A 27,059-nucleotide genomic window follows, 5' to 3' on the forward strand; every position below is an offset into this window, starting at 1 on the left:
CAATGTCTTTCCCTACAAAAGCGGGCTGATTAAGTGATTCAATAGAACTGATCACTGTATTCAATAACCCATTCAGATTCAAATGGGATCTAGAAGAGTCATTCTATGATACCGCCTTCTGACTTCTGTGATGCCAGGTGCATCACCAGTCTCGCTGAACGCTCGTGAAGGTTGATTATTATGGTGTACTTTTTCAGTGCAATGCGGAATCTACCAAACAGACTATTGGGGCGTGCACAGCTCTAGTATCCACTGGTCCACACACTGGCAATTAAGCAACTAGAAATTTGAAGAAAAAAAGAAGTGTGCTATAATGGACCGAAAATAAGGTACAAAATAATCTTTATTAATTCATAAACTTACAACTACACAAGGGTTAAAATCAATTAAAAGTACATAAGTACACAAAAAAACACACTGGATGGACGAAGCACAGTGGCTCCAATCCACCCACCACCCCTAACAATAGGTATAAAGGCGTATACAAGGTGCAAAAGAGAAATTCCTATTCTGTATCAATATTGTTGACCACAAAACACAGTACAAATGAGTACACATATATGCAATAAATAAATCCTGTCTGCCAAAAACCCCCACAGCTGTCAATATAACGAGGCAAAAAATGGAAACAACATATAAAGTGCAAGTGCAAAAAAAGTGCTGATTGTCAACTACACCTCTAAGACAAGCTGGGCTGGGCTCCAATCCGGCCCAACACCCGGGAGAAACAGTGGTCAAACAAAAGTGACAATGCCCATACTAACACCTAAAAGTTGATAGGGGTGGGAGGTTCCCCACGCGTATCGTCGTTATCCGCGACTTCCTCAGGGGTCTGTAACCTCTAGGAGTAAAAGCTCACCTTATATGCACTGTAGAGACATTCCAGGGAGTGTGTTCTGGTGTGTCCGCGACCGGAAGTAGTGTGGCGGTAAACCGGAAGTACCCGCAACCGAAAGTAGTATGACGGTAAACCGGAAGTGTACGCACTCAGTGTCGCATCTTGCTAACTAGTGGCGCATGCGCATTCTCGGCCGAGGTATTAAGTATAGCATAGCTAGGCTGACTGGTTGCTAGGTGATACCGATGTTACAAAAAGGCGTGACACATATCGGAATGTCTACAATCATGCATGTATAAGGACATAAGGTATAAAATACATCATTATAGCTTAATCGTACACATTATCAAGGTGAGCTAATGACTTACATTCTACCATAAACATTCTATGTATGTAGTTGTAACCAACAAAATACAGGTAATAATACACTAGTGTGTTATATAACAAAATTCCATACAATAAAGAAGGTATTAACATGCGTACACACAAATTTTACCCAGGGGGGAAAAAAAATAAATAAATTTAATTATTTTTTCTGTGGAGCAATTAAGACAAAGTCCAATACCTAAATGGAAAAAAGATTCATGCACAGAAGAGACCAATTAGGCCCGCACAGGTACTGTACAATGCGGAATCTCACATTATATAGGAGGACATCATTGTGGTCCTTTACTGTCCTGAATAACTGGTTGGTGAAAGCTTGCAGGGCTAAATGTTAAGGACAGGTTCTCTATAACTACAAATTGACAGCGAATGCTACAAGTAACACCTTCTACAAACTATGTAGTGCTCTAAGAAAATACAATGCATTATCTTCCCTCAACCTAGATTGAAATAAATATTTGATGCAAATTCTTTGGATCTTAGTATATTTTTGTACAATGCAGACACAGAATAGTAAGGCGGTCAGCACACGTGGCGTTTTGAACCCTTTTTTGGGCCGTTTTTAAGCAGTCTGATAAAAACTTATGAGTTTTTGACCGTTTTTACCAATTATTTTAATTTAAACTAATCAAAAAGGATGCATTTTTAACGGACTGCTTAAAAATGCCCCAAAAATGGGTTCAAAACGCCACGTGTGCCGCCGGCCTAAGGTGTCCAGTTGCTAAAAGAAACCAGAAACCCTTCTTGTTCTTCACTTGAAGGATCCTTGTCTTTTATGATGCTGAAAATTTTAAAGCTGGACAGAGGTCTAAACACTGCATCAGTTCAAAAATGTATTATACATTTTCAAGGAATGCAGCAAACTTACCCCAGAAATGTCAGCCACTCTGTGTATAGGAACTTCCTTTTTGCTGTGAAGTCCCTTAGCATTCTTGACGGCGCTATTAAAATAAACACAGACAAAATGAATGATGAGCATCTTGAAACATTAAGTGGTTTACCTTCAGGGTGCCTTCACACGTTGCAGTTAAAACTGCATCACAATTAGTTTTGGGTTGGTTTTAGGTGGTATTACTTATTTTAACAAGTGAAAGACATCAAATCAACAGGTTAATGAAATGTGTGAAACAGCTTTCTCCTTCAAAATCAAATTCACGCATTCAGTTCATGTCTTTCACCTGTGAAATTGACAAAACTGCACCTAAAACCACCTCAAAGCTGATTGCGATGCAGTTTTAACTGCAACATGTGACTGCACCCTCACTCTCATGCAGTAAAATGACACCTAAAACATCAGTCAAATAAATTTTTTGGCCCCTAAAATTTGGATATTAAAAGTTTTGGATTGACGAGGGAACGAGGATAATCAATAAAACTTCATTGCAGACACCTGCAGGTCACAGTGGGTAGAGAGGTCCTTTTGCAACTAAGAGCGGCGGCACACCTGGCGGTTTGGACCCATTTTTGGGCCGTTTTTAAGCAGTCCACTAAAAAACTGCATACCTCCCAATGATAAATCTGCCCCCTCTTATCTAATAAGGGACACTGCCATCACAGCCATAAAGCCAATCATATGCTCTCCAAGAGTCAATGTTTACAGATCTATCTAAATCATGAGCCCACAAGTGAACATGAAATGTAGGAGTAGGGAAATGACAGTATACAAAGCATGTTCATACTGTGTAAGCAGAGCGCTATATGCTCTTACACTTTGCTGCAGAGAATAATGGGAGGCACATGAAAAGTAATAATACCTTCTCTTAATTCCTGTGACTGCTTAATCACATAGAGGGGATTTAAATGCAAAGTATGAAGCTTGTGCTGTGGAGTTAATGGGAAAAATTCTCTCAGGTGTAAAGAGCATTGCTCTCCAAGGGAATCCACGCTAGTACGACTGGTCAATTAGACGAGGGAAACAAATTAGCAAGTGGCACAGAGATGACGTTAACACCCATTTGCCATTCACTGCAAAGCAATAACCATACATATAATATAGCAAGTGAAGGAGAAGACCCTATGCTAATGTGGAAGGAGAACGTGCAACACGGACAGGGACACTTATGTTAAAGAATCATAAAAGGTTAGGATAGGGCAAAGCAACAATTTACTTAGGTCTTTGCAGGTTGGAAGTCTGCGTACCTTAACACAAAGCACAATGCTTTAAAAATAGCATTTGTTCTCTCAATTCCTCTACCACCTGTCGTCTCTTAATCTATTGTACACAGCCCTTTCCATCAAGGATGAAACAATCCAACTGTCTGGAGCCCCCCACCCTCTGTGCTATGCTGGCTTTAATGGCCAATGAGGCAGGGGGAAGAACAGTGGTCACGCTGTGCCTCTATTCATACCCAGCTCATATGTGACTCAATGAGCCAATAGGTAAAAAGTTCGGTCCTTCCCCGCAGACATCCTACCATTCACTTCACAAGATCATTTTAGAAGAGACAAGTGTCAATAAAAACAATGAGTTCAGAAATGTTTTACTTTAACACACAGACAAAACATTACCTTATGGATCAAACAGATCTGGCAGATGCCGCCGCCACCAGACATACATCTTTACTGTAGGGACTGAAAATACTAGTACTACGAAAATATTAAGCACAGGGGATTTCTTATCCCAATATGTCAGGATTCTGCTTTCTTTACCTTTATAACGGGAGAATATACACTTAATGGCTTACATACTTGAAAGTGTTGACTGCACACAGCCTCAAGTGGGAACCTTTGAAACTCCCCAAATAACATTTCATTCACTAATTTGTACTAATATGTTCCAATGCAACAAAACTAATTCACAGTATTCATTTGCATCCTGTTCGAAACAGACAAAAAGCAACAAGACAGGAGAAAAGGGTTAATTGTATGTATGCACAAGGCAAAGCTTATAGCGGTACTGTAAGGCAGTGTGCACGGTTTACTAGGTTCCGATGTTATACAAATCAAAGTGCAGTCCAGACACTGCCCTGATACACTAACTGGATAACAACTCTATGGCAACTGATATACATGGCTGTAGTCATATGCCTTTTTTTTTGGCAACTTGAAGCCACAATTGCCAGTATACATGAACCACATCGCATAAAGCACCTTTTGCACCAATTTAATGTGACATTGGTTGCACGACTGCAAACGTACAAGGTTCTACTGCAATGTTACCTAAAAACATGAAATATTATTAAGTTTTAGGTTTCCTCCTCTTGTCTTATGGCTGGATATGTCCAGATATGCGAGTGGAAAGACAAGGAGCTCTTAGTGATGCTGATGAACCAACTATCCCTTTACGGGTCAGTTCAAGAATTTGCCAACATGACAGAATACTGTATTGCATTGGTTGTCAGAAATTGGAATGCTTTCCAATGCAAAGTTGTTGGTTCAAACCAATGTTCTCCCCCATCCACAGAAGAGGCAATAACTTAATGTCCGTTGGTGATCCAACTGCTGGGGCCCCAACAATCACTTTATTCATGAGCCCTGCTGGAGCATTGTTGGGCCAACCCCTTTAAAGGTAGATTCCTCAATACATGCAATTTATTTCTGAAAACTATCTTTTTAAAAATACTTATGCCTCATGTCAAACACTAAAAACTTACAAGCCAGGACACCACGTGGTACTTGCTATACATCCTGAAGTGGCAGTCTGCGTGCCTCTTAATTGCCAAGTAATTTTGAGTTCAATGTTGATGAATGAACTTATTAAAGAAAAACCTGCAGATAGCGATTACATGATTAAGAAGCACATCTGCACGGAGAAAGGGATGGAGAAGCCTGTGAAAGATGTGTTACAAAGCAGCACACTTCACATTTCTCCTGAAATAGAAAAAATATTCATTTTGCTATGGGCGTAAATCATATACTTATGACAAAGCATACCTTGCCTAAGTTATGTGTCTAAAGCAATTTGCAAAATTGCCTTGAATTAAGGAAACACATCAATACCCGACGCCCTTCAGCATCTAAACAAAAAGACCGACTCCTGAAATTATTCAACCATTCATCAATAACTGAAGCCCAGATTAGAGCCACAACTTTTATCAGCTTCCAAATATGATGAATGAGCAACATTAAAAGACAGGACACCAGAATAAATGCACTCGGATAACAGGCTGCTGGGTTCATTCATATAGGGTGTGCGCAGCATCACCCTATTAATAGCTTGGATGGAAAGATCTTCCCATCTCCACAATGAGAAGCTTTAACTTCCGGATTATAGAATAAAGAACGGTTTCCAGAACACTGTTCCAGCCAAAGACTCCACAGGCTAAAAATGTGATTCTGTTAACTCTTGCATTGAGCTCCTATAAAGACTTCCTTTCCAAAGCAGCTCTATGCATCCTGCCAATTCTGGGGTCTCCACAGCAACCACAGATGCCTGGAAGCTTTCTTCATATAGCCGGAGAAAAGGGAAGTAAGAAGTGATTCTTCCAGCTGGAAATTTAGTGCAAGAACCCACTGCGGATAATGATGCACTAGATTCATAACAAAGAATGATTATGGGGTCTCGGGAAAAGTTAGTTTACAGGAAAAAAAAGTTGTAGACATTACTCTTTCAAACTACCCAATATTTCAGTGTGCTAAACTGCTCATAACCCTATTTATCAGAATATTTTAGTATGATTACATCAAAAATCTTGTATCAGCGTGAGCCACTGATTTGTAACCTTTTACAAATAGGTGACAAAGCAGCCACCAACCACTTCAGGTCAAGGTCAGGATTCTGAAAGTTATTTTTTCCATTCAAACTAATTCAATCCAAATAAAGAAGCATAATTTTTATGAAAAGCATCTGCTAAAATGCTCCAAGTAGAGAAAATAGGATCATAAAAAGAAGACATTACTGCTATTGACCCACTTGCTGAAATATGACACATTACTGCTGGCTACACAAAAGTAATATCTTCAGCACTTTCCATTATACAAGAGAGATTTGGCATAAAGCTTCTTTAGATCTAAAACACCAAACCAATGATTGCAAATATAATCACAAAGGTAAATCCTAGTTAACCTTGATAGGATAGCCTTCAATGTCACCATAACCAGGTAATGTTCTACTGATAGGGTAAGGCGTCCTGGAACTGAATGGCGCATGGAAACCTATATATCTGTATATAACTTCTATTCCATCAAGTGTATGTTCCCCAGAAAAGGGTTTGAAGTTAAAAACATAACTTTTTGTTATATATATAACAAAACACATGGTAAAGTCAGAGGAAATCCAAGAAAGCAAGAATATTGTAAGCCCATTCCCCAAAAAACTGATGGAATAACAGATGTTAACTGTCCTCAAACGTGTTCTTCCTTCCTGTACTGGAGAGCTACATCCTCCATGAACTGCAATTGCAGGTTTAGGAATGGGAGGGAAGAGGAGAGGGGGGAATGAAAGGGTTTCTCCAATGGAAAGCTCCAATGATCACTTCCTAAGAGCATGGACTGCAAAAGGCTCTGCAGCCTGCAATAAAGAAGTGGTACTTAATAACACATTACCACCAGGCCCCTGCTGACACTTTGCTCCTAAAATTGAGGAAATTATTTTTCTAAATGCTGCGTTTCTTGTATAAAAATATTTAAAAATAAAAAAAACATGTTCCAGTCCTGGAGAACTATGTAGCCATACCATGTGTTACAAGCAGCAGGACTATGGAAAATGCAGTTATATTCTAGGATTGTTGCTGGACTTTAAATATACTTATGTTTGAGATCTCCTCATTGTATTTCAGAACAGTCCTGTTACTACGGAAGTCACTCAGAGGTAGGGGCTAGTAACTCAGAGGTAAAAAGGAAAAGGTCCTGCTAAAAGTCCAGTTACAACCTTGGAATATAAATGCTTTTTTCAGTTTTGCTGCTACTCACACAGACAGACACACACAAAGTATTGTTATAAGGTTACACAGATCTCCGTGAGAGTTACCAAACACTGCAGCTTTGCATAGACAATTCTTCAATTCCATGTACTAAAACATTTATTTTAATTAAAAGGGTGATTTGATTACAAATGGGTAAGAAAGGCTAGATATCAAAAAAAATTTTAGCCAAAAAAAAAAATCCTCTTAAGGATCACTGAAATACCAAAACGTAAAGCTTCTGAAAACCGGTAGTTATAATAAGAAGCAGCTGTTAACTGAAAAGCATCTGCCACTTTTTTTTATTTATAGTCTATATTAGTTTTGAATATATTTTATGGGGAAAAAGAGCTCCATGACAGAAGATTACTTACAGGGTTATTTACATGTGAAATTAAGAGTTTTCATCAGAAATGTACCCTTCCAAAATCAAGACAGTAGCTTGTTTGTAGCCCTCTCACAATTTATAATTTAGCAGCATCATCTACATGCTGAGGGGATACCCAATAGAAGACAATTCGTGACCAGGATGACAGACCTATTCCTAGAAAAGATGCTTCTGGACATCTAGTTTACTGCTATAATTACTTCCCATTTGCTTTAAAAGCTAAAATACAGTAGTTACCCACTCAACCACGTGAGACCAGTGGCACAGCTATAAAAGGATCGCAGTGGTAGCCGTTAAAAAGGGCCTATGCCATATTATGACTGATCTGCAATAGCTGCGCTAAAGGGTCACTAAGATGCTACTCCAGTGATGTAGCTCAAGGCTGAATTCAGGTTCAAGTTTGAATTCTGCACCAAGAATTCACAATAATTGTAATGCATTATTTTAAACCTGTGAGCTAAATCCCTTTTTGCAACAAGTGTATGACATCTTAATAATCTTATCTACTATGCTAGCAATAAAAACTGCTAAAAAAGTTATCACAAGTTATTTATGGAAAAGGCCAAGTTGTCATTACTTTACCACTCACTAATAATATAGCTTTACCTTTATGGCGGTTGAACATGTAATTTCATGCACCAAATCTAAATGTACCGTATATAGTAGAGTATAAGCCGAGTTTTTCAGCACAATTTTTGTGCTGAAAATTCCCCACGTGGCTTATACTTGGGTATATATAAAAAAAAAAAAAACCTCAATACTCACCATTCCGACAGCCCGGGCAGCTCCGCTTCCATCTTCATGTCTGCGGGAGCGCCTTTTCTTCAGGCTGGCGCTAGGACCGCGACATCTCCGTACGCACGGCCCGGCCGGCACACAACTGTGACATCACAGTTGCTGACGTCACCGTTGTGTGCCCGCCGGGCCGTGTGTACGGAGCTGTCGCGGTCCTAGCACCGGCCTGAAGGAGAACAGGCGCTGCAGATGGAGCTGCCGGGGACCCGCCGCGGACATGAAGATGGAAGCGGAGTTGACCGGGCCGTCAGAATGGTGAGTATTGAGTTCATTATTTTTAAGGGCTTGCAGGCTATTTAGTACTGTGGGCTGGCTGTATACAATGGGGGCAGTCAGGCTGTATAAAACGGGTGGGGGGGGGGGATGGCAGGCTGTATACAACGGGGGGGGGGGGTATAGCAGGATGTATACAACGGGGTGCTGGCAGGCTATATACTGGGGAGGCTGTGACCAATGCATTTCCCACCCTCGGCTTATACTCGAGTCCAGTTTTTTTATTTTTTTGTTAAAATTAGGTATCTCTGCTTATACTCAAGTATATACGGTAATTCAATTTATGCGAATCACATATTTAGAAATAAACTATAGAAAAAAAATCATTGCCAAGAATAACTGAAATCACTAAATAACTTGTTTACTTGAGAATGTTCTACTCTGAAAATTCCAAACAGATTACAATGTACATTCAATAGTTCAATATGTAGATGGTGTCCATGAAGGAAAGCTAGAAATTAGCTCCCTGTAAATGCATATAAGATGCTGTGACTCCAATAAACAGTGAAGAATTAGGTCAAGAACAATTTTTCATATATACTGCTCAAATATATAAATACATTGCCTGCACATCAGATAAAAAGGATACCTACCGTGCCTCTGCAGCCAACAGCTCATCATAATGTGAGGACCTCTGGTCGTCATCCTGACGATAGCGAATCACAGTGGCTAGGCCTTTGCTAACAAGGGCTTCTGCAATGTTTCTGAGGGAGAGAAAAAGTTATTTTACTTAGAAAGCAGTTCTAGTCAGTGTAAAACTGTAAAAATCTAAATCAGAAAATTTCTAGTGCATCGCAGGAAAACAGATACTCAATTTAGAACTTAGTATTAATATTTTATTCAATGTTCTGGGAATTTGGAAAAAACTAACATTAGGAAGTACAATTTGTTCCACAGACGGGTAGGAGGTAGGGAGTAAAAACAAAAACAGAAATAATTTGCAATTAAAAATAAAAATCATCAAAAAACACAAACATGCATTTACTGATTTAACGCCATACAAGGAGATTTCATCAACTAAGCAAACATGGTCAGGAAACTTGCAAGGTATGCATCGTGTCCACCATTTGTCAATCATCAATAAAAAGGGAAACCTAATCAAGTTACCACCAACGATAAAGTGAGGTTACAGTGAGGAGACAAAATTTAACATCTTGACCAGTAGACCAACAAAGGGTTAAAATCATAAAAGCGGTAGTAACTCCATTAACCGTTTTCCCAATGTTCCTGTTTAACCACTAGAAAATGAAGGGAAATGCTAAGCCATTCACTAGCTAAGGCAAATCTCACAGTGACAAGTGATTGACTGAGCAACTCAAAAAGGGACCAGGAAGTAAATATCAGAAGGGTCTTGTTAGAAATCAAAATGTACTGGTTTTAGTTAACTCATTGTGGACTGGTTTATACACATTCCAGCTCCATTGGCAGAAGCTGCGAAGAGAACTGAATGCATCATGTAGCCTTTCTGAAAACATTCTTTAGAAATACAGCATGGGATTTTGTTTGTGCCAGACCAGTGCAAGGTTCAATGAGCAAAAGTAATTATCCGCAACATATTTTTGACATTTCAGAATTCTATTTGTTTCCATTCCCACACCGTTCAGTTGGCAGAGTCCAGCTCCTACAAATGAACAGGCACAAAGGGGAACAAAAAAGAAATTTATGCATCAATACCAAGAAAAGAAAACCTCTTCCAAAGGAGCACTGCCTTAAAATAAGAAAAAAAGTGGCTGATCACTGGAGAGATTGCAGTCATAAATCATAACCAGATTGTATGACACCCAACTCTGAGCAGCATCTCCAAAATTATAAACTTGGACATCCTGTGGGCAACATGGGAAATAGACATCTTACAAAATCCTAGCGCTTGAGCAGGGAGAAATTTCTTTTTAAGTATATAATCAATACTGTATAAGGGCATAACTATAACATTAAAAGATAATAATACTACCACAAGGGCTCATTTCAAGAGGTTGGATATGGTGGTTACAGCACGTAAAATGCTCTATTAGACCCAGTTTACATCTGCGTTTGGCTATCATCTGATTTAAGTAGAATTTAATCTAAACAGGATAGAGCCATTCTATAGAGCAGCATGACCTATACTACATTTGAATGACAACTCAAATTTTCTGTGAAATGTGAGGTGCAAAGGTAAAACTGCTTCATTAACATTCATGCCAGAACCTATACAGTCAGTCCCTGGGTTACATACAAGATAGGGTCTGTAGGTTTTTTTTCTTAAGTTCAAGTCGGAACTGTAATTTTATCATTGTAATCCCAGCCAGAACTTTTTTGGTCACTGTGACAATTGGATTTTAAAAATGTTGGGTTGTCATAAGAATCAATATTAACACTAAAGCTTCATTACAGACACATTTGATACCTAATGATTGTAGCCTAGGACTAAAGTACAATAAATTACCATTATCCAGAGGTCCGTTCGTAACTAGAGGTCATATGCAAGTCAAGTGCTCTTAAGTAGGGGACCGCCTGTATGTCTTTAATAGTTATGGTGGCTCCCATGTTCAAATTCTCTTTAAACATTAGTAAGTCAGTCTTAAAAGTACAATTATTATTGTGTAGGCATATACTGCTATAGTGAACTGCGGAATAAAATTTACGAGGAAGTTTTCAGATGCACTTTCAAAATCGGTTTGGAGCAAATTTCAGTGTAAGGCTAAATTCACACTGCCGTGAGCCCGCCGCACCGTAGCACGGCGGGCACACGGCAGCGCGGGGAGAGGAGGAGGAGGTGAGCGCAGCTCACCCCCGCCCCTCTCCATAGGAATTACTGGCGCACGGCGCCGTAATACGGGGAAAGATAGGACATGTCCTATCTTTCCCTGGGCTACGGAGCGGTACGGTGCCGCACGTGTGCTGCACCGTACTGCTCCCGTACAGGGCCGTGAGCTTATAGAAGTGTATGGGGGACGTATATAGGCCGTATATACGTCCCCCATACTGTAGTGTGAATGTAGCCTAAGGAAAAAAAAAGATGAACTACTTAGGTCATTTTCAACTTAAAAATGTCAGTCATACTTGTAACAATGCTTTAAGAAGTCAATTATCTATCATTTGCTTTAGATAGTGGTATTAGTGATAGTAGCTTTAATAATAATAATAATTATTATTATTTTATTCATGTAGCACACACAGATTACACAGCGCCACACAGAAACTGCCAAATCGGTCCCTGTCCCCATGGGGCTCACAATCTAATCAACCTACCAGCATATTGGCGTGTGGGAGGAAACTGGATGACCTGGAAGAAACCCACGCAAAGCACAGAGAGAACAACTTTGATATGTCAAAAGCCAAATCACTTCACGTTAGCCATACGGCTAGAAGCATTTGAGCTGCACATACCCCATGCATAGCAGATAGTCAAGACAGTGTCCCATTACAATTGTGTTTCAATTAAGGTTGTAATTGCAATTTCTGTATAGAACTTTCAAGTCCCATCAGTAATTGTGAAAGTGGACTCTATCTCTATTTCTTTAGCACCTAGATGCCACAGTTCAGGAGATATGACCAATTAACCCCTTCAAGACTGCCATACGACTATATACATATCCGTAAATAAAATTTAAAAAAATCTGTAAATCATACTGAAGAGGAGACTTTCTGTGTTTCTAGGTGCAAGGGTACAGGAGATGAAGGTATTTGAAATGTGTCCTCTCCAGCCTGTCGGCTAAAAGGAAGAATAAAGAAGCAGCTGTGGGAAAGACTTACTTTGTAGAAGTACTTCACCCTCTACTTATGTAGCTGAACCTGGGTAAGGGTGCTGTAATAATGTTGTACATATTTATTACATAATTTGTTTTTTCACATTTGTAGTCAATTATTGGCAAATTTTATTAAGAAAAAAAGATGTAATTATTAAAACTATCAGGTTAAAGTCTTGCGTCATGAAAAAAAAACAAAGTAAAAAATTTTATGATATATAAAGCTTTTCCAGAGATCTTGTAATTTAAAGAAGCGCATAGCAAAACGTCAAAAATTGACCATGACATTCAAGCACCAATGACCATCGGTCACAAAAGGTTTATAAAGTGCCCACTAGCTGGAGGGGGAACGCAGAAGACAATTTGCAACAATACATACACCCTCTGCCTCAGTCTCTAACCCTTGGAAGTATTTTGGAACAGGCTTACACAATTTTACCACTTCAATGGGAAAATACAAAAATATTTTGTAATATGTTTAGTTATTTGTATGCCAATTCTATAAACAAAAAACATGTGGTTAACCCAAATAGAATATGTTTATTTTAGTCTCGTGTCATTAAAAAATTAATAAAAATTGTTATGATATGCTAAGCTTTTCCACAGATATTGTCACTTAAAGGAGAGCAGAACAGAAGTGCAAAATTTGACCTGGACATTCAAGCAACAATGACCCGCAGTCACAAAGGGGTTAACCAGGGCAGGCCCCACCTCTAAAACTGATTGATTGGAAGAATGAGCCTCTAGAAATGTGTTTGCAGTTCTTAGTCCTTTCCACAACTATCAGAGATATTGTGAACAGAGGTGACCAGACTCGTATCTTTTGGACACAAAAAGCAAATTTTGTATGTATGATACACTATAAATATAGGTACACGCCTTTAAAAAAATAAATGCCAAGTTATCATCAATAGAAAGAGTAGGCTTTTCAATAATAATAAAAATAACAAAACATGTATATTCAAAAAATGTATATTTGTCTTCTAGCAGGAAAGGTATTGTGCCAGATGAGAGAATCAGTAAACCAGTTCACAAAGTGAGGAATCACAGGGATGTAAAGGTTTGAAAAAACCGGGTTGGTATAAGACGCGCTGCCCCAATTGAGTTGTATCCGACACGGTTGTGGAGTGTAAGATATTATTTATTTAGAGGATAAAAAGGACTACGCGTTTCGGGGGTGGTCTACCCCCTTCCTCAGGTCCGTGATAATTGCTAGGCAAAACAACATGATAAAAACTAGTTTAGAGTATATATACATATAAAAGATGTTTGTTTTTTTCAAAAAGATTATATAAAGAATAAAAACGTGTCTATAAAGTACAGGTCATTTCGTCGTTTCTTGGTGGAATAAATTCATATCATACAAGTACTGACAAAAATAATTCATAATTGATAGTATCAAAGGAAATACATAAACAGGAAATTCATAGTAATGCGTAAAAGAAAATTCATAAAAAGAAAATACATGTGGTTCATGTAGGGACGTCTGAATATAAATAATATAAAATATGGTAATAGGGTAAACTGTATAGAATATATAAAATATAATATATAAAAATGTAATATATAAAATATCATGCAGGTATGGGGTGGTGGAGAAAAAGATAGTGTAGAGCAGGCGGGATTCCTTACTATAGTGGATGCGTGGAACAGATGGGTTTGTGATGCAGATGAATTGGGTAATAGGGAGATGGGTTAATGATATAATGTGGTGTACAAATCAATTGTATAGTTACCTTGAGCGCCAGGGTTCAGGGTAAACACAGGACGGCTGTTGAAGAGTGAGAGGGGGATTAAGTGCCTTGAATGAGAGCATCTGTATGATAGCGGGGGTATGAGGGGGGAGATAACTTACTGTTCCCGGTGTTCAGGGTGAACACAGGATCGCCGGGGTTCAGGGTAAACACAGGACGGCTGTTGGAGAGTGAAAGTGGGATTAAGTTCCTTGGATGTGAGCATCTGTGGGATAGCGGGGGTGTGGAGGGGAAGGTGACTTACTGTTCCCGGTGTTGAAGGCTGTGTGGCTGGTTTCGGCGCGAAGTGTGCGCCCAATGGGAGCAGGAGCCTTTTATGTGTGCGGAGATAATAGGTGTAAGGGGTGTATGGATAAAGTTAAAAAAAAAAAAAATAGTTGTAAGAGGTGAATGAATAAAGTTGGGAAAAAAAAAAATAAAAAAAAAAATGGATGATTAATAATTAAATGAATATTAGTTAAATGAATAATTAGATAATTAAATAGATGAGTCTGCGTATGTGAGTATTGTGGAATCAGGTACGTTCGATTAGTTCATTTAGTCCATTGGGGGTCAGGGTGTTTAATTTAAAGATCCAAAAGTTCTCCCACGGACCAGTTGGTTAAACCTATCTGGATGTGAGGTAGGGATTTGCTCGATCGGGGTGAGTTTCAATAGGAGTGGGTCTTTGTTGTGATGGGATGCAAAGTGACGGGATACACTGTGTAGGGGGTAACCACAGTTAATTTTGCTCCGATGGGTATTGATGCGTTCTCTGAGATTCTGGGTCGTACGTCCCACATATTGTAAGGAGCAAGGGCATTCAAGGACATAAATTACGTAATCTGAGCCACAATTGATAAATGAGTTGATACTGAATGATTCTCCTGTGGATAGAGCTTTGAAGTCTTTGGTTTTGTTTTGGACTAAATGAACTAATCGAACGTACCTGATTCCACAATACTCACATACGCAGACTCATCTATTTAATTATCTAATTATTCATTTAACTAATATTCATTTAATTATTAATCATCCTTTTTTTTTTTTCCCAACTTTATCCATACACCCCTTACACCTATTATCTCCGCACACATAAAAGGCTCCTGCTCCCATTGGGCGCACACTTCGCGCCGAAACCAGCCACACAGCCTTCAACACCGGGAACAGTAAGTCACCTTCCCCTCCACACCCCCGCTATCCCACAGATGCTCACATCCAAGGAACTTAATCCCACTTTCACTCTCCAACAGCCGTCCTGTGTTTACCCTGAACCCCGGCGATCCTGTGTTCACCCTGAACACCGGGAACAGTAAGTTATCTCCCCCCTCATACCCCCGCTATCATACAGATGCTCTCATTCAAGGCACTTAATCCCCCTCTCACTCTTCAACAGCCGTCCTGTGTTTACCCTGAACCCTGGCGCTCAAGGTAACTATACAATTGATTTGTACACCACATTATATCATTAACCCATCTCCCTATTACCCAATTCATCTGCATCACAAACCCATCTGTTCCACGCATCCACTATAGTAAGGAATCCCGCCTGCTCTACACTATCTTTTTCTCCACCACCCCATACCTGCATGATATTTTATATATTACATTTTTATATATTATATTTTATATATTCTATACAGTTTACCCTATTACCATATTTTATATTATTTATATTCAGACGTCCCTACATGAACCACATGTATTTTCTTTTTATGAATTTTCTTTTACGCATTACTATGAATTTCCTGTTTATGTATTTCCTTTGATACTATCAATTATGAATTATTTTTGTCAGTACTTGTATGATATGAATTTATTCCACCAAGAAACGACGAAATGACCTGTACTTTATAGACACGTTTTTATTCTTTATATAATCTTTTTGAAAAAAACAAACATCTTTTATATGTATATATACTCTAAACTAGTTTTTATCATGTTGTTTTGCCTAGCAATTATCACGGACCTGAGGAAGGGGGTAGACCACCCCCGAAACGCGTAGTCCTTTTTATCCTCTAAATAAATAATATCTTACACTCCACAACCGTGTCGGATACAACTCAATTGGGGCAGCGCGTCTTATACCAACCCGGTTTTTTCAAACCTTTACATCCCTGTGATTCCCTATCCGGCACTACCACTGTACCGGACCCCGGGAAGACGCAGCACACCCTAGCCACAGCTACCGGAGAACAAAAAGTATCTACTCCAGACGCATAAGACACAAGGTGTCTTCAGGTGAGCAGATACTCTCTAATACCTCATCTCACTTATAAGTGACCTATTGCACTAGGGGCGCCGCCCGTGTCTCGTTCTATTTTTCACAAAGTGAGGAGACAGGTTTCGATTTAGATATCACTTCGCCTGGCAAGTGTTTCATAAATAAGAGAATAGTCGACAGCACCTAGATATATGTGTTTATTCAACACATTGGAAGCAATGAAAAAAGCTCATTTAGTTCTCGTTCAAAATAAGGCTAAAAGGAACACTGAACACTATATCTGTAAATTACAAAGGCACAACACAATTTAGCACACGCCACAGAACAAACTGCTGCAAAGTGCTCATCAAAACGATAGGTTACCACCACTTATTTGAGGGCTTCCATTTAAAGGGAACCCATCACCACATATGCCATTTTTAGCTAGTGACAGGTTCCGATAGCCTCTCTAATGATGGGTTTTAACAACTTAATGCTCTGCGCTGATGTATGAAGAGGGCTCACGGGCTGAGTCCTCTTCATACAAAGGTGGGGGTTGTTGCATATTGCAGCAAACCCCCACCGCTAATAACCGCGGTCGGTGCTTGCACCGATTGCGGCTATTAACCTTTCTGCGAAATGAGCCGGCATTTAAAAACCGCCATCTTTATTGTGATCGCCGCGCCCCCGAACGTCATGGGGGGGGGGGGGGTTGCTGGGGGCGGCGATCGGTTGCCATGGTAGCCTCGGGTCTTCGTTTGACCCGAGGCTACCTGGCTTCTGCAGATTCGTTACAATGAGCCAGTGGCTCATTGTAATGAATGAGCTGCAAAAATGCCATATATTGCAATACAGAAGTATTGCAGTATATGGTAGGAGCGATCTGACCATCTAGGGTTAATGTACCCTAGATGGTCTAAGAAATAGTGGGGAAAAAAGAAAAAAAAAAGTTTAAAAAATAAAAAAAAAATTATAAAATATTAAACATTCAAATCACCCCCTTTCCCTAGAACTGATAAAAAACATAATAAACAGTAAAAATCACACATTAGGTATCGCCGCGTCCCAAAATGCCCGATCAAAATATAAAAACGGTTACGGGCGGCGGTGACCTCCGAGGCGGGAAATGGCGCCCACATGTCCGAAATGCGACTTTTACACCTTTTTACATCACATAAAAAATGAAATAAAAAATTGATCAAAATGTCGCACAGACCTCAAAATGGTAGCAATGAAAACGCCGGCTCATTTCGCAAAAAATGACACCTCAAACAGCTCCGTGCGCCAAAGTATGAAAAAGTTATTAGCGTCAGAAGATGGCAAATTTTTTTCTTCTTTTTTGTACACATTCGTTTAATTTTTGAAAATGTATTAAAACACAATAAAACCTGTATAAATTTGGTATCACCGCGATCGCACCGAACCAAAGAATAAAGCTGAGGTGTTATTTTGAGTGCACAGTCAAAGTCGAAAAAACTGAGCCCACAAGAATTTTTCCACATTTGGAATTTTTTTTCAGCTTCGCAGTACACGGCATGTTAAAATAAATAAAATTACGGGAAAGTAAAATTTGTTACGCACAAAATAAGCCCTCACACAGCTTTGTACATGTAAAAATGAAAAAGTTATGGATTTTTGAAGGTGGAGAGCGAGAAATGAGCGGAAAAACCCTGCGTCCTTAAGGGGTTAAAATGCCTTTGCTGAAATGATTCAGAATGTCAACAGTCTGTTAGCTCCTTGGTTAGCTGCCTTAGGCAGAGGGAGTGAGCAAGAGAGAGGCAAAGGAAAGGGAAATGCATTGAGGAGATGGGGACTCGGGCTGGTGGAGCTGGTTCCTATACCGGTGACTCACTGGACGGTGCTGACAAGGAGCCAGGTAATGTCTAATATACTTTTATTAAGTACTGAAGTGATTCAGAATACTGACAAAAGCATTTTAAACTCATCACTGCAGAGGATATTGGTCATCAGCTAAAAATGACATTCCTGGTGACAGGACCCATTAAGAAGCTCATAGGATGTAGACTACAACTATCCATACACGTAACCTAGAGAAAGTTTGTAAATAAGCATTAAAAAACTGCTGAACTGAAGTCAGCATGAACATTCAACACTTCCAGATGTGGACTGATAAATCCAGCAGACATAAGGAGAGAACTTGGTGGAGCAAACTCACTGTGTACAACCAGCTTTAAAGTCTACAACAAGGCAATTATTCCTAATAAAGTTAAGATATTTCTCCCCCTTAATTAAGCTTTGTGTGTGCTTTTTAAGAGAAGAGAAACAGTCTTTTGAACCCACAATTTATCTTACGGTCTCACTACTTAGTCCCTTCTTTTACATCCAGTATTGATTATTGAGGAAAATACCTTCCTACTGTCCAGCTGACTGTACCAGACATTGTAAAGGACCATAGCACAACTCTCTGATTTGTGCATGAGGCCTGTGGGTAGTAAAATTTAAATGAGTAAAGAAATGGTAAATAAGAAATAATAATAAATGCGATACATTATGATTTTTTTATGTCCAAAATTCAAAGTAAAAGAGTTGAAACTCTTTAGTAAATCTGTAAAAGCATGATACTGAGCATTTAAAGGGGACCGGTCACCACAGAAACAATCTAATTGCATTTTCAGGTTTCCTTTGTGTATTCTGTACGTTACAGCACCATCCCAAAAAAAAAAAACCACTTTTATACAGCCTGGTTTTTATCATTGATGCAGTCAAGGAGGCGGGAGACCAGTCATGCTTGCCCCCTCACAGCTGCTGTGCCCGGTAACTGGCCCCCGTTCATGTCGCAGCACTATGCGCGGTGTGGCTGTGCACGTCGAAGCATGGCCGGCTAGCTCAATCACATACTCAACACCGCAAACGCTACTGTGCGGTTTAGCTCTGAATATAGCTGAGGACAAGCTACACTGCGCATGTGCAGAGTTTTCAAACACACGTGATGTGAAACGAACGGGGGCAGTGCCAAGGGTCATGTGATGGGGTGGGTACTGGGCAGTGGCTGTGAGGGGATGGGAGAGAGCTTGACTTGTCTCCCGCCTCCTTGACTGCATCAATGAGAGAAACCAGGCTGAATAAATGTTTTTTGGGATGAAGCTGCAATGTAATAAAATACACAAAGCAACCATGAAAAAACAGTTACCTAGAAGGTACTGTTGGGGGTTTATAGTGTTGTTCTGTGGTGACAGGTTCCCTTTAAGAATTAGGCTTTTCAATGTAAAATGTTGACTATAACGCAAATGTTGAGCTCGAAAACATGAATGAAGGCAACAGATAAAATTCTGTCAACTCCAAAACCAACCTTATTGAAAAAAAATCCCCAGTAGGACACAAGGGCCTAACATCTAAATGACTCAGAATAATGCACATCCCTGCCATCATTGAGTTTAAACAAGCCATTTATTAGAACAATTCCCAAAACTCACACATTAACACATTTTAAGAGCATTCTATCCAATGTGCACATGCAAGCATGCATGGATTATGGTGTGTAAACAATGCAAGAAGTTTCTATAAAATCACATTGTTAAAAAGCTTTGTAAAATGTTTAGCAAAATGGTATTCTGATGTGAAAAGTTACATTTCAGGGTGTAACAAATATTGATTCACAAAAATAATAATAATAATAATAATAAGGAAATGCATTTTTCATTTCCAGCAAGAAATTGGAGGTTTCTGATCGTTCCCGAATTCCGGAAAAGTTAACACACAATTATTGAAAATATCATCTACGAATGTTGCAGCCATCAGTAGTTTGGTCGACGTTATGTCAACTCAAGTACCTTTGTGCAATTAATCACTGAAAAAAATACATTACAGCCATCTACAGCTTCTACTGAAACAATGAAATATGAGGGCCAAGTGGTCAACAGTAAAAAACAATAACAGATCAAAGTAGAGAATGAGGTCTGAAACATACAGAAAACAGCATCAATGGAATTATATATCTCGGTCCATACAGCCAGCAGTACAGCAGATCAGAAGGACACAATGCTTAACCATTGAATTAGAAGTCTAGCAAACGGAGTATCTAAAGAACAAATTATTCAAGCTGTAGTGTTTTTGGATAGGAACAGAAGAGGAGTCTGGTAAATGAAGCTGAAAGCTATTTGACGCTTCTTTGTGTTACTGAAACATGAGAAAACACAACAAAGTAACACACAATGAAACTGTCACACATTCCGGGGTTTGCAATACTGTGTTAATGCAAGGACAATAACATTGTTTACTGGTGATCTGCCATTTATATTAACCCACCAAAAAAAATACCAAAACGATTAAAAGGCCAAAAAAAACCCATTAAAATAGACTTAATTAAAAAATAAGATCAAAAAGGCATTGCCCTTATGCCAAAATGGTTCCTTTCCATGGCTGCAATGTAAAGTTTCTAAATATGCAACTCACCTGATGAGAGTCTAAACAAAAACTAAGGCCTCATTCACACGACCGTGAGGGGGACAGTGATCTGGTCGCATGATTTGCGACCAGATCACAGCCCCCCATAGACCTATATTGCTCCTGTAGTGATGCGGTGAGCAAACGTTGTCTCACCGCATCGTGACCAGACCAGATGGCCGCATCGCAAAATATAGAACATGTCCTATTTTTGGACAGATTTGCGATGCGGCCATTCCAATAGAAGTGTATGGAATTGTAATATATCGGGGCTGCTTACGGTGCCAGAAGGGATCCACCGCATGCGGCCGTTCACTATGCTGTGGGTTGCCATGGAGACGCGATCGCGATCACGTGACCGCTGCAGAACGTGACCTCAGCACTGCTGTCAGCTGAGTGTCTGAAGAGTGTGCAGAGCAGGAGCCTGTGAAAAGTAAGTTCAAAGAGTGTCCAAGTGTATGAAAGGGTGTGAAAGAGTGTGCAGTGTGCAAGGGGTGTGAAAGGGGTGTGCATGGGGTGTGAAAGAGTGTGCAGGGGGTGTGAAAGGGGTGTGAAAGAGTGTGCAAGCCATTTAGTATTCCATGCAATGTACTGAGTAATTGAGGGAAAAAATGCATGCCCCACATTCTCTATTGGACTCTGTTTTTCAGATTTCACTATTCTCTCAAGCTGACACCTCCCCTTTATTCTTTGGGTTGGTACGTGCGCTGGGATCCAAAATTTATATAGGTTTTAGGAGATTTTAACCCCTTAATGACCTGGTCCTTTCTCATTTTTTATGTTTTCATTTTTCACTTCCCTCCTTCAAAAATCCATAACTTTTTTATTTTTCCATGTACAGAGCTATGTGAGGGCTTGTTTTCTGTGTAACAAACTGCACTTCATAGCGATGGTATTTATTATTCCATGCCCTGAACTGGGAAGCGGGAACAAAAATCCAAATGCAGTGAAATTTGTGAAAAAACCCATTTGCGGCATTTTCTTGTGGGCTTGGATTTTACGGCTTTTACTGTGTGCCCCAAATTACATGTCACCTTTATTCTTTGCGTTGCTACAATCACAGGGATACTAAAGGTTTTATTTTGTTTTAATACATGTGGAAAAATGTACAAAAACTAAAATTCTTCATTTTGCCATATTCAGGCACTAATAACTTTTTGGCCATCCAGCGCAATTAGGTGCCGCAGTCGTTTTTGTCCCCTTCACTGGTAAATGTCGCTATCTGTGCCAGCACCAACTGATGTGTGTATATATATTTACACACACACACACACACACACACACACACGTTTTTATGTATATACAGGCGGTCCCCCTACTTAAGAACACCCAACTTACAGACGACCCCTTGATATAAACGGACCTCTGGATGTTGGTAATTTCTTGTACTTTAGCCTCAGGCTACAAAGATCAGCTATAACAGTTATCAAAGGTGTCTGCAATGAAGATTTATTGTTAATCCCGGTTCTTATGACAACCCAACATTTTTAAAATTCTATTGTCACAGAGACCAAAAAAATTTTGTCTGGGGTTACAAGTCTACAGTTCCGACTTACATACAAATTCAATTTGAACCTACAGAACAATCTTGTATGTAACCCAGGGACTGACTGTATTGGTCCCCCCTGGCAACGATCATATCCCCCTTGGCAACGAGCATGTTCCCTACCCCTGAGCATGTCCATCTCCCCCTAGATAACGAGCATGCCCCCCTTGGCAACGAGCATGTCCCCCTTGGCAACAAGCATGTTCCCTACCCCGGAGCATGTCCGTCTCCCCCTAGACAACGAGCATGTCCCCCTGCCCCTTGGCAACGAGCATGTTCCCTACCCCCGAGCATGTCCGTCTCCCCCTTGGAAACGAGCATGCCCCCTTGGCAACATACCCTTTTTTGTGTATATGTTTGTTTTTATTGTCTTCCAGGATCGTGTATGCTGTGGACTACTTCGGATTCGTAGGATTGCGTCGATGACTGCCATTATTTTGACAAATAAAATGGTCAACGAGGTTGTGTCCGCATTTTCTTTTCAATAAAACTTTCTTTTTGTTATTAAAAGTGTGGTTTTTTTTTTGCAAGACTCTATAATTTGCCATAGTAGTGGTGCTGTCTAGATGACGGCGCTCATTACTAAGGGCTGGCCTTAGTGTTTGCCATCTTTTTTAGCAAATTTTCACTAATGCCGATACCATTACCCCGGTACCCACCGCCACCAGGGGTGCCGGGAAGAGCCGGGTACAAACCAGTACCTGACCGTCTATAGATGGTCAGGTAGTGGGGCGGCTGCAGGCTGTTATTGTTGCGCTGGAATAGCCCCCTAACAGTGGCCTATCCCAGCTCAGTAATGGCAGGCTGCTGCTGCTTTTTTGTATCTGGCTGATTTGGACAATAGGGGGGAACTCACGTCAATTTTTTTTTCATTTTTTGGCCAAAAATTGGATAAAAAAAGAAGACGTGGGGTCCACTCTATTAATAGGGGGAACCCTACATCATTTTTTTGGTCAGAATTTTTTTTTTTTATTATGTGGGGTCCACCCTATCATTTATTTTCATTTGTTTTGGCTAATAAATGAAAATAATAGGGTGGACCCTACATAATTAAAAAAAAAAAAAATTCTGACCGAAAAAATGATGTAGGGTTCCCCCTATTAATAGAGTGGACCCCACGTCTTCTTTTATCCATTTTTTGGCCAAAAAATGAAAAAAAAATTGACGTGGAGTTCCCCCCTATTGTCCAAATCAGCCAGATACAAAAAAGCAGCAGCAGCCTGCCATTACTGAGCTGGGATAGGCCACTGTTAGGGGGCTATTCCAGCGCAACAATAACAGCCTGCAGCCGCCCCACTACCTGACCATCTATAGACGGTTAGGTACTGGTTTGTACCTGGCTCTTCCCGGCACCCCTGGTGGCGGTGGGTACCGGGGTAATGGTATGGGCGTTAGTGTGAATTTGCCAAAAACAGGCAAACACTAAGGCCAGCCCTTAATAATGAACATCGTCAACTAGACAGCACCACTATTATGGCTGATTATAAAGTCTTGCAAAGAAATAAAAAACACTTTTAATTACAAAAAGAAAGTTTTATTGAAAGAAAATGCGGACACACCCTCATTGACCAATTTATTTAAAAAAAAATGCCAGTCATCGACGGAATCCTACGAATCCGAAGTAGTCCACAGCATGCACGGTCCTGCAAGACAAAAAATACAAACACACAAAAAAGAGCTTGCTTCCAAGTGGGAGGCAGGCATGCTCGTTGCCAAGGGGGGACATGCTCGTTGTCTAGGGGGGGACCATGCTCGTTGCCAAGGGGGGACATGCTCGTTGTCTAGGGGGGACATGCTCGTTGCCTAGGGGGGACATGCTCGTTGCCTAGGGGGGACATGCTCGTTGCCTAGGGTAGTGGGGACCATGCTCGTTGCCAAGGGGGGACATGTTCATTGCCAAGGGGGGACATGCTCGTTGCCAATAGGGACATGCTCGTTGCAAAGGGGGGAATGGGGACATGCCTGTTGCCAAGTGGGAGGGGGACACAGTACTACTACTCCTATCCTGTATATATGGGGACACAGTACTACCACTCCAATCCTGTATATATGGGGACACAGTACTACTACTCCTATGCTGTATACCTGCAAATATGCATGTATAGATGATACAAGCATGTACATCTATATATCCAGTTATATATTCCACAATGGAATCTAACCTCACTCTCAGTAAAGAGAAAATGTAGTCTGGGCTTGTCAGCTGATCAAATTTGGGCTTGGCCAAGTAAGTGACATCATTTGCAAGCCCACTGTATTTTTTACAGAATACTGTGAAAATACGGGTTACATACAGGCTACATACAGATGTCATACAGCCTGTATTTGCGACCAGAATACAGCTGTAAATACAGGACAGAAAATGCATACGGCCGTGTGAATGTACCCTAAGCAAGTAAATTTTACTTGCATTGCCCTGCCACCTTGTTCCTGAGTAACAGGTCTCACTGCTAGGAAATGGCTTCTGTATGTTACATTCGCAAAGTCTAACTGAGGCATGTATTGGATCACATAAAATCACAGCATGCTTCCATGGAGAGTTGTAGAAATCCATGGAGGCATGCTGCGATTTTATGTGAGAAGATACATACATGGTATAGATATTGCAAAAAGTAACTGGGTTAAAGGACCTTATAGGACATCACCCTAGTGCATGGAGTAGATGAATGGGACATGGGAAGTAGTATATGGGAGGGACCGGACAAACCGGGCACACCCCTCTGATGCCAGGTAATAAATGATAAAAGTGTGTTGACTTAGCTAAAAGAAAGAAAGTTCACAGTTTGTTAATAGGGCACTGTGGGAACCTGTTTCTAGGTGTATTTATGAAAATGCAGTGACTGGTTCACTTTAAAACCAATATAACCTAAACAATACTGCTTCAACTACACCAGGTCGGATGTAGCGTGGTTTTGCATAAAACAATTTTGCAAAAGAATGCATACACAGGCGGGTACGCCCTCTGCCCGCCCCTCCCAGCGGCACCCCACTAAGCTCCCTCCACTCCCACATGGTGTGGAGGTGGCATTTTCGCGGATTTAAATCTCAAATTTTGGAACTGCACAAGAATTTGCTTTTATTCCATTGCTTCTACGTCGGAAAATTGGTGTATAAGCAGTGATAAATCCCCCCCAAAGTGTGTTTCTTGTAAATTTTGCCAGAAATTCTTTCCAACTGTAGGAATGCATATGCAAATGTTCACCGCAGCTCTTAAATTATTGAAATTAGCAGGTAATTCAGAAGAGGATGTTTCTTCTAATTATTATAATCTTCATCTATTCAGAAACAGTTTCTTTGTTTACAAGTATGCTGAAATCCAGAATATCTGCTACTTCCGTATATCAGCCCAACTAAAGAGTGCAGCATAATTACCATTCAAACAATGGCCAAAAATAAACTGCCCACAACACCATTCACAAGCAGAAACCACATCTTCATTTTGCTACATAATGGGACCCTTAAATTACGGAATTACTCCCAAACACATTAGATACCACAAGAAAAATAAGGAGGAAAAACAATTCTCCAATAAAATTACATAAAGTTTTTTATTTCATTGATATATTAAAATTACAATTTCCGGTCATGCGCGAAGCGCCCTAGACAACGGGGGTTGGCATCCCCCGTTGTCTAGGGCGCTTCGCGCATGACCGGAAATCCGATGGCGCTGTCGGATTCCGAGCGTGCGCACTAGCTCCCGGGCACCGGAAGTAGGGCATGTTAACACGCCGGAGACTTGTTCGAGGCGCATGCGCAACTTACTCCATCCGGTCAGGTAAAACATTTAAATTCCGGCTCCCCAGCGTTTGTTTCGTATCCCCTGAAACGCGGCGTTGGGTTGTCTGGGAGCTGTCCCTACCTACACTACATCATGGGTAAGACACTGTTCTTTTACTTAAAGTTTCACCAAGGCGAAATTATTATACTTAAGTAGGTGTTGTCCAGGCATATAAGCACTTTATTTTTCTTACTGGGGAAATAAGCAATAACTGTGATAGATCTATGGTGAACATACCCTCTTGTTAGTGAGGTGGGCAGCATACTCAGACCATTATTATTGGATATCCTCCATTTAACATCCATTGTAATTTTAATATATCAATGAAATAAAAAACTTTATGTAATTTTATTGGAGAATTGTTTGACTCCTTATTTTTCTTGTGGTATCTACCATTCACAAGCAGTCTACTGCTGAATAGATGCTTACACTTAGTAGAACCCATTAACAAATTTCAAGGGACAAGGCATAACTAAGGGTTACTAACCCATTTACCCTGCTCGTGCTGCTATACAATATTGCAGTGGTGGCGAACTAATTGTACGGGTGCCAGAGGGGGCACTCTGACCCCTCTCTTTGGGCACCCAGGCCACATTGCCCCAACCAGTTCACCAGACACGACTTAACCCCTTAACGACTTGGCCTTTTTTAGTTTTTTCACTTCCATTTTTCACTCCCCACCTTCAAAAATCTATAACTTTTTTATTTTTCCACATAAAGAGCTATGTTATGGCTTATTTTCTGCGTAACAAATTGCACTTCGTAGTGACGGTATTTAATATTCCATGGCGCGTACTGGGAAGCGAGAAAAAAATTCCAAATGCAGTGAAAATGGTGAAAAAACACATTTGCGACGTTTTCTTGTGGGCTTGGATTTTACAGCTTTCACTCTGCGTCCCAAATGACATGTCTACTTTATTCTTTGGGTCGGTACGATCACGTGGATACCAAATTTGTATAGGTTTTATAATGTTTTCATACATTTAAAAAAAATTAAAACCTCCTGTACAAAAATTTTTTTGTTTTTGATTTTGCCATCTTCTGGCGGCAATAACTTTTTCATACTTTGGTGTAGGGAGCTGTGAGAGGTGTCATTTTTTGCGACTTTTGATGGCGTTTTCATTGCTATCATTGTTAGGACTGTGCGAC

At 40.2% G+C, this 27,059-nt stretch overlaps 1 protein-coding gene and 1 long non-coding RNA gene across 3 annotated transcripts in view; one reads left to right on the forward strand and one right to left on the reverse strand.

Annotated features, from left to right (window-relative positions):
- The window catches only part of SND1 (staphylococcal nuclease and tudor domain containing 1), a 402,857-nt gene that overhangs the window by 239,110 nt on the left and 136,688 nt on the right, over positions 1 to 27,059 (reverse strand). For both annotated transcript variants that reach the window (XM_072147568.1, XM_072147569.1), the window contains exons 13-14: positions 9,112 to 9,222; positions 2,091 to 2,163 (exon numbers count right to left, since the gene is read on the reverse strand). In XM_072147568.1, coding sequence (XP_072003669.1) covers positions 2,091 to 2,163; positions 9,112 to 9,222 — 184 coding nt within the window. The remainder of the gene's footprint in view (positions 1 to 2,090; positions 2,164 to 9,111; positions 9,223 to 27,059) is intronic.
- On the forward strand, positions 204 to 13,141 carry LOC140127188 (uncharacterized). The gene is made up of 3 exons (XR_011854961.1): positions 204 to 329; positions 12,158 to 12,296; positions 12,842 to 13,141. It is a non-coding gene; the product is annotated as an uncharacterized lncRNA (long non-coding RNA).

Source organism: Engystomops pustulosus, chromosome 4 (assembly GCF_040894005.1).
Source record: "Engystomops pustulosus chromosome 4, aEngPut4.maternal, whole genome shotgun sequence".
NCBI classification, from domain to species: domain Eukaryota; kingdom Metazoa; phylum Chordata; class Amphibia; order Anura; family Leptodactylidae; genus Engystomops; species Engystomops pustulosus.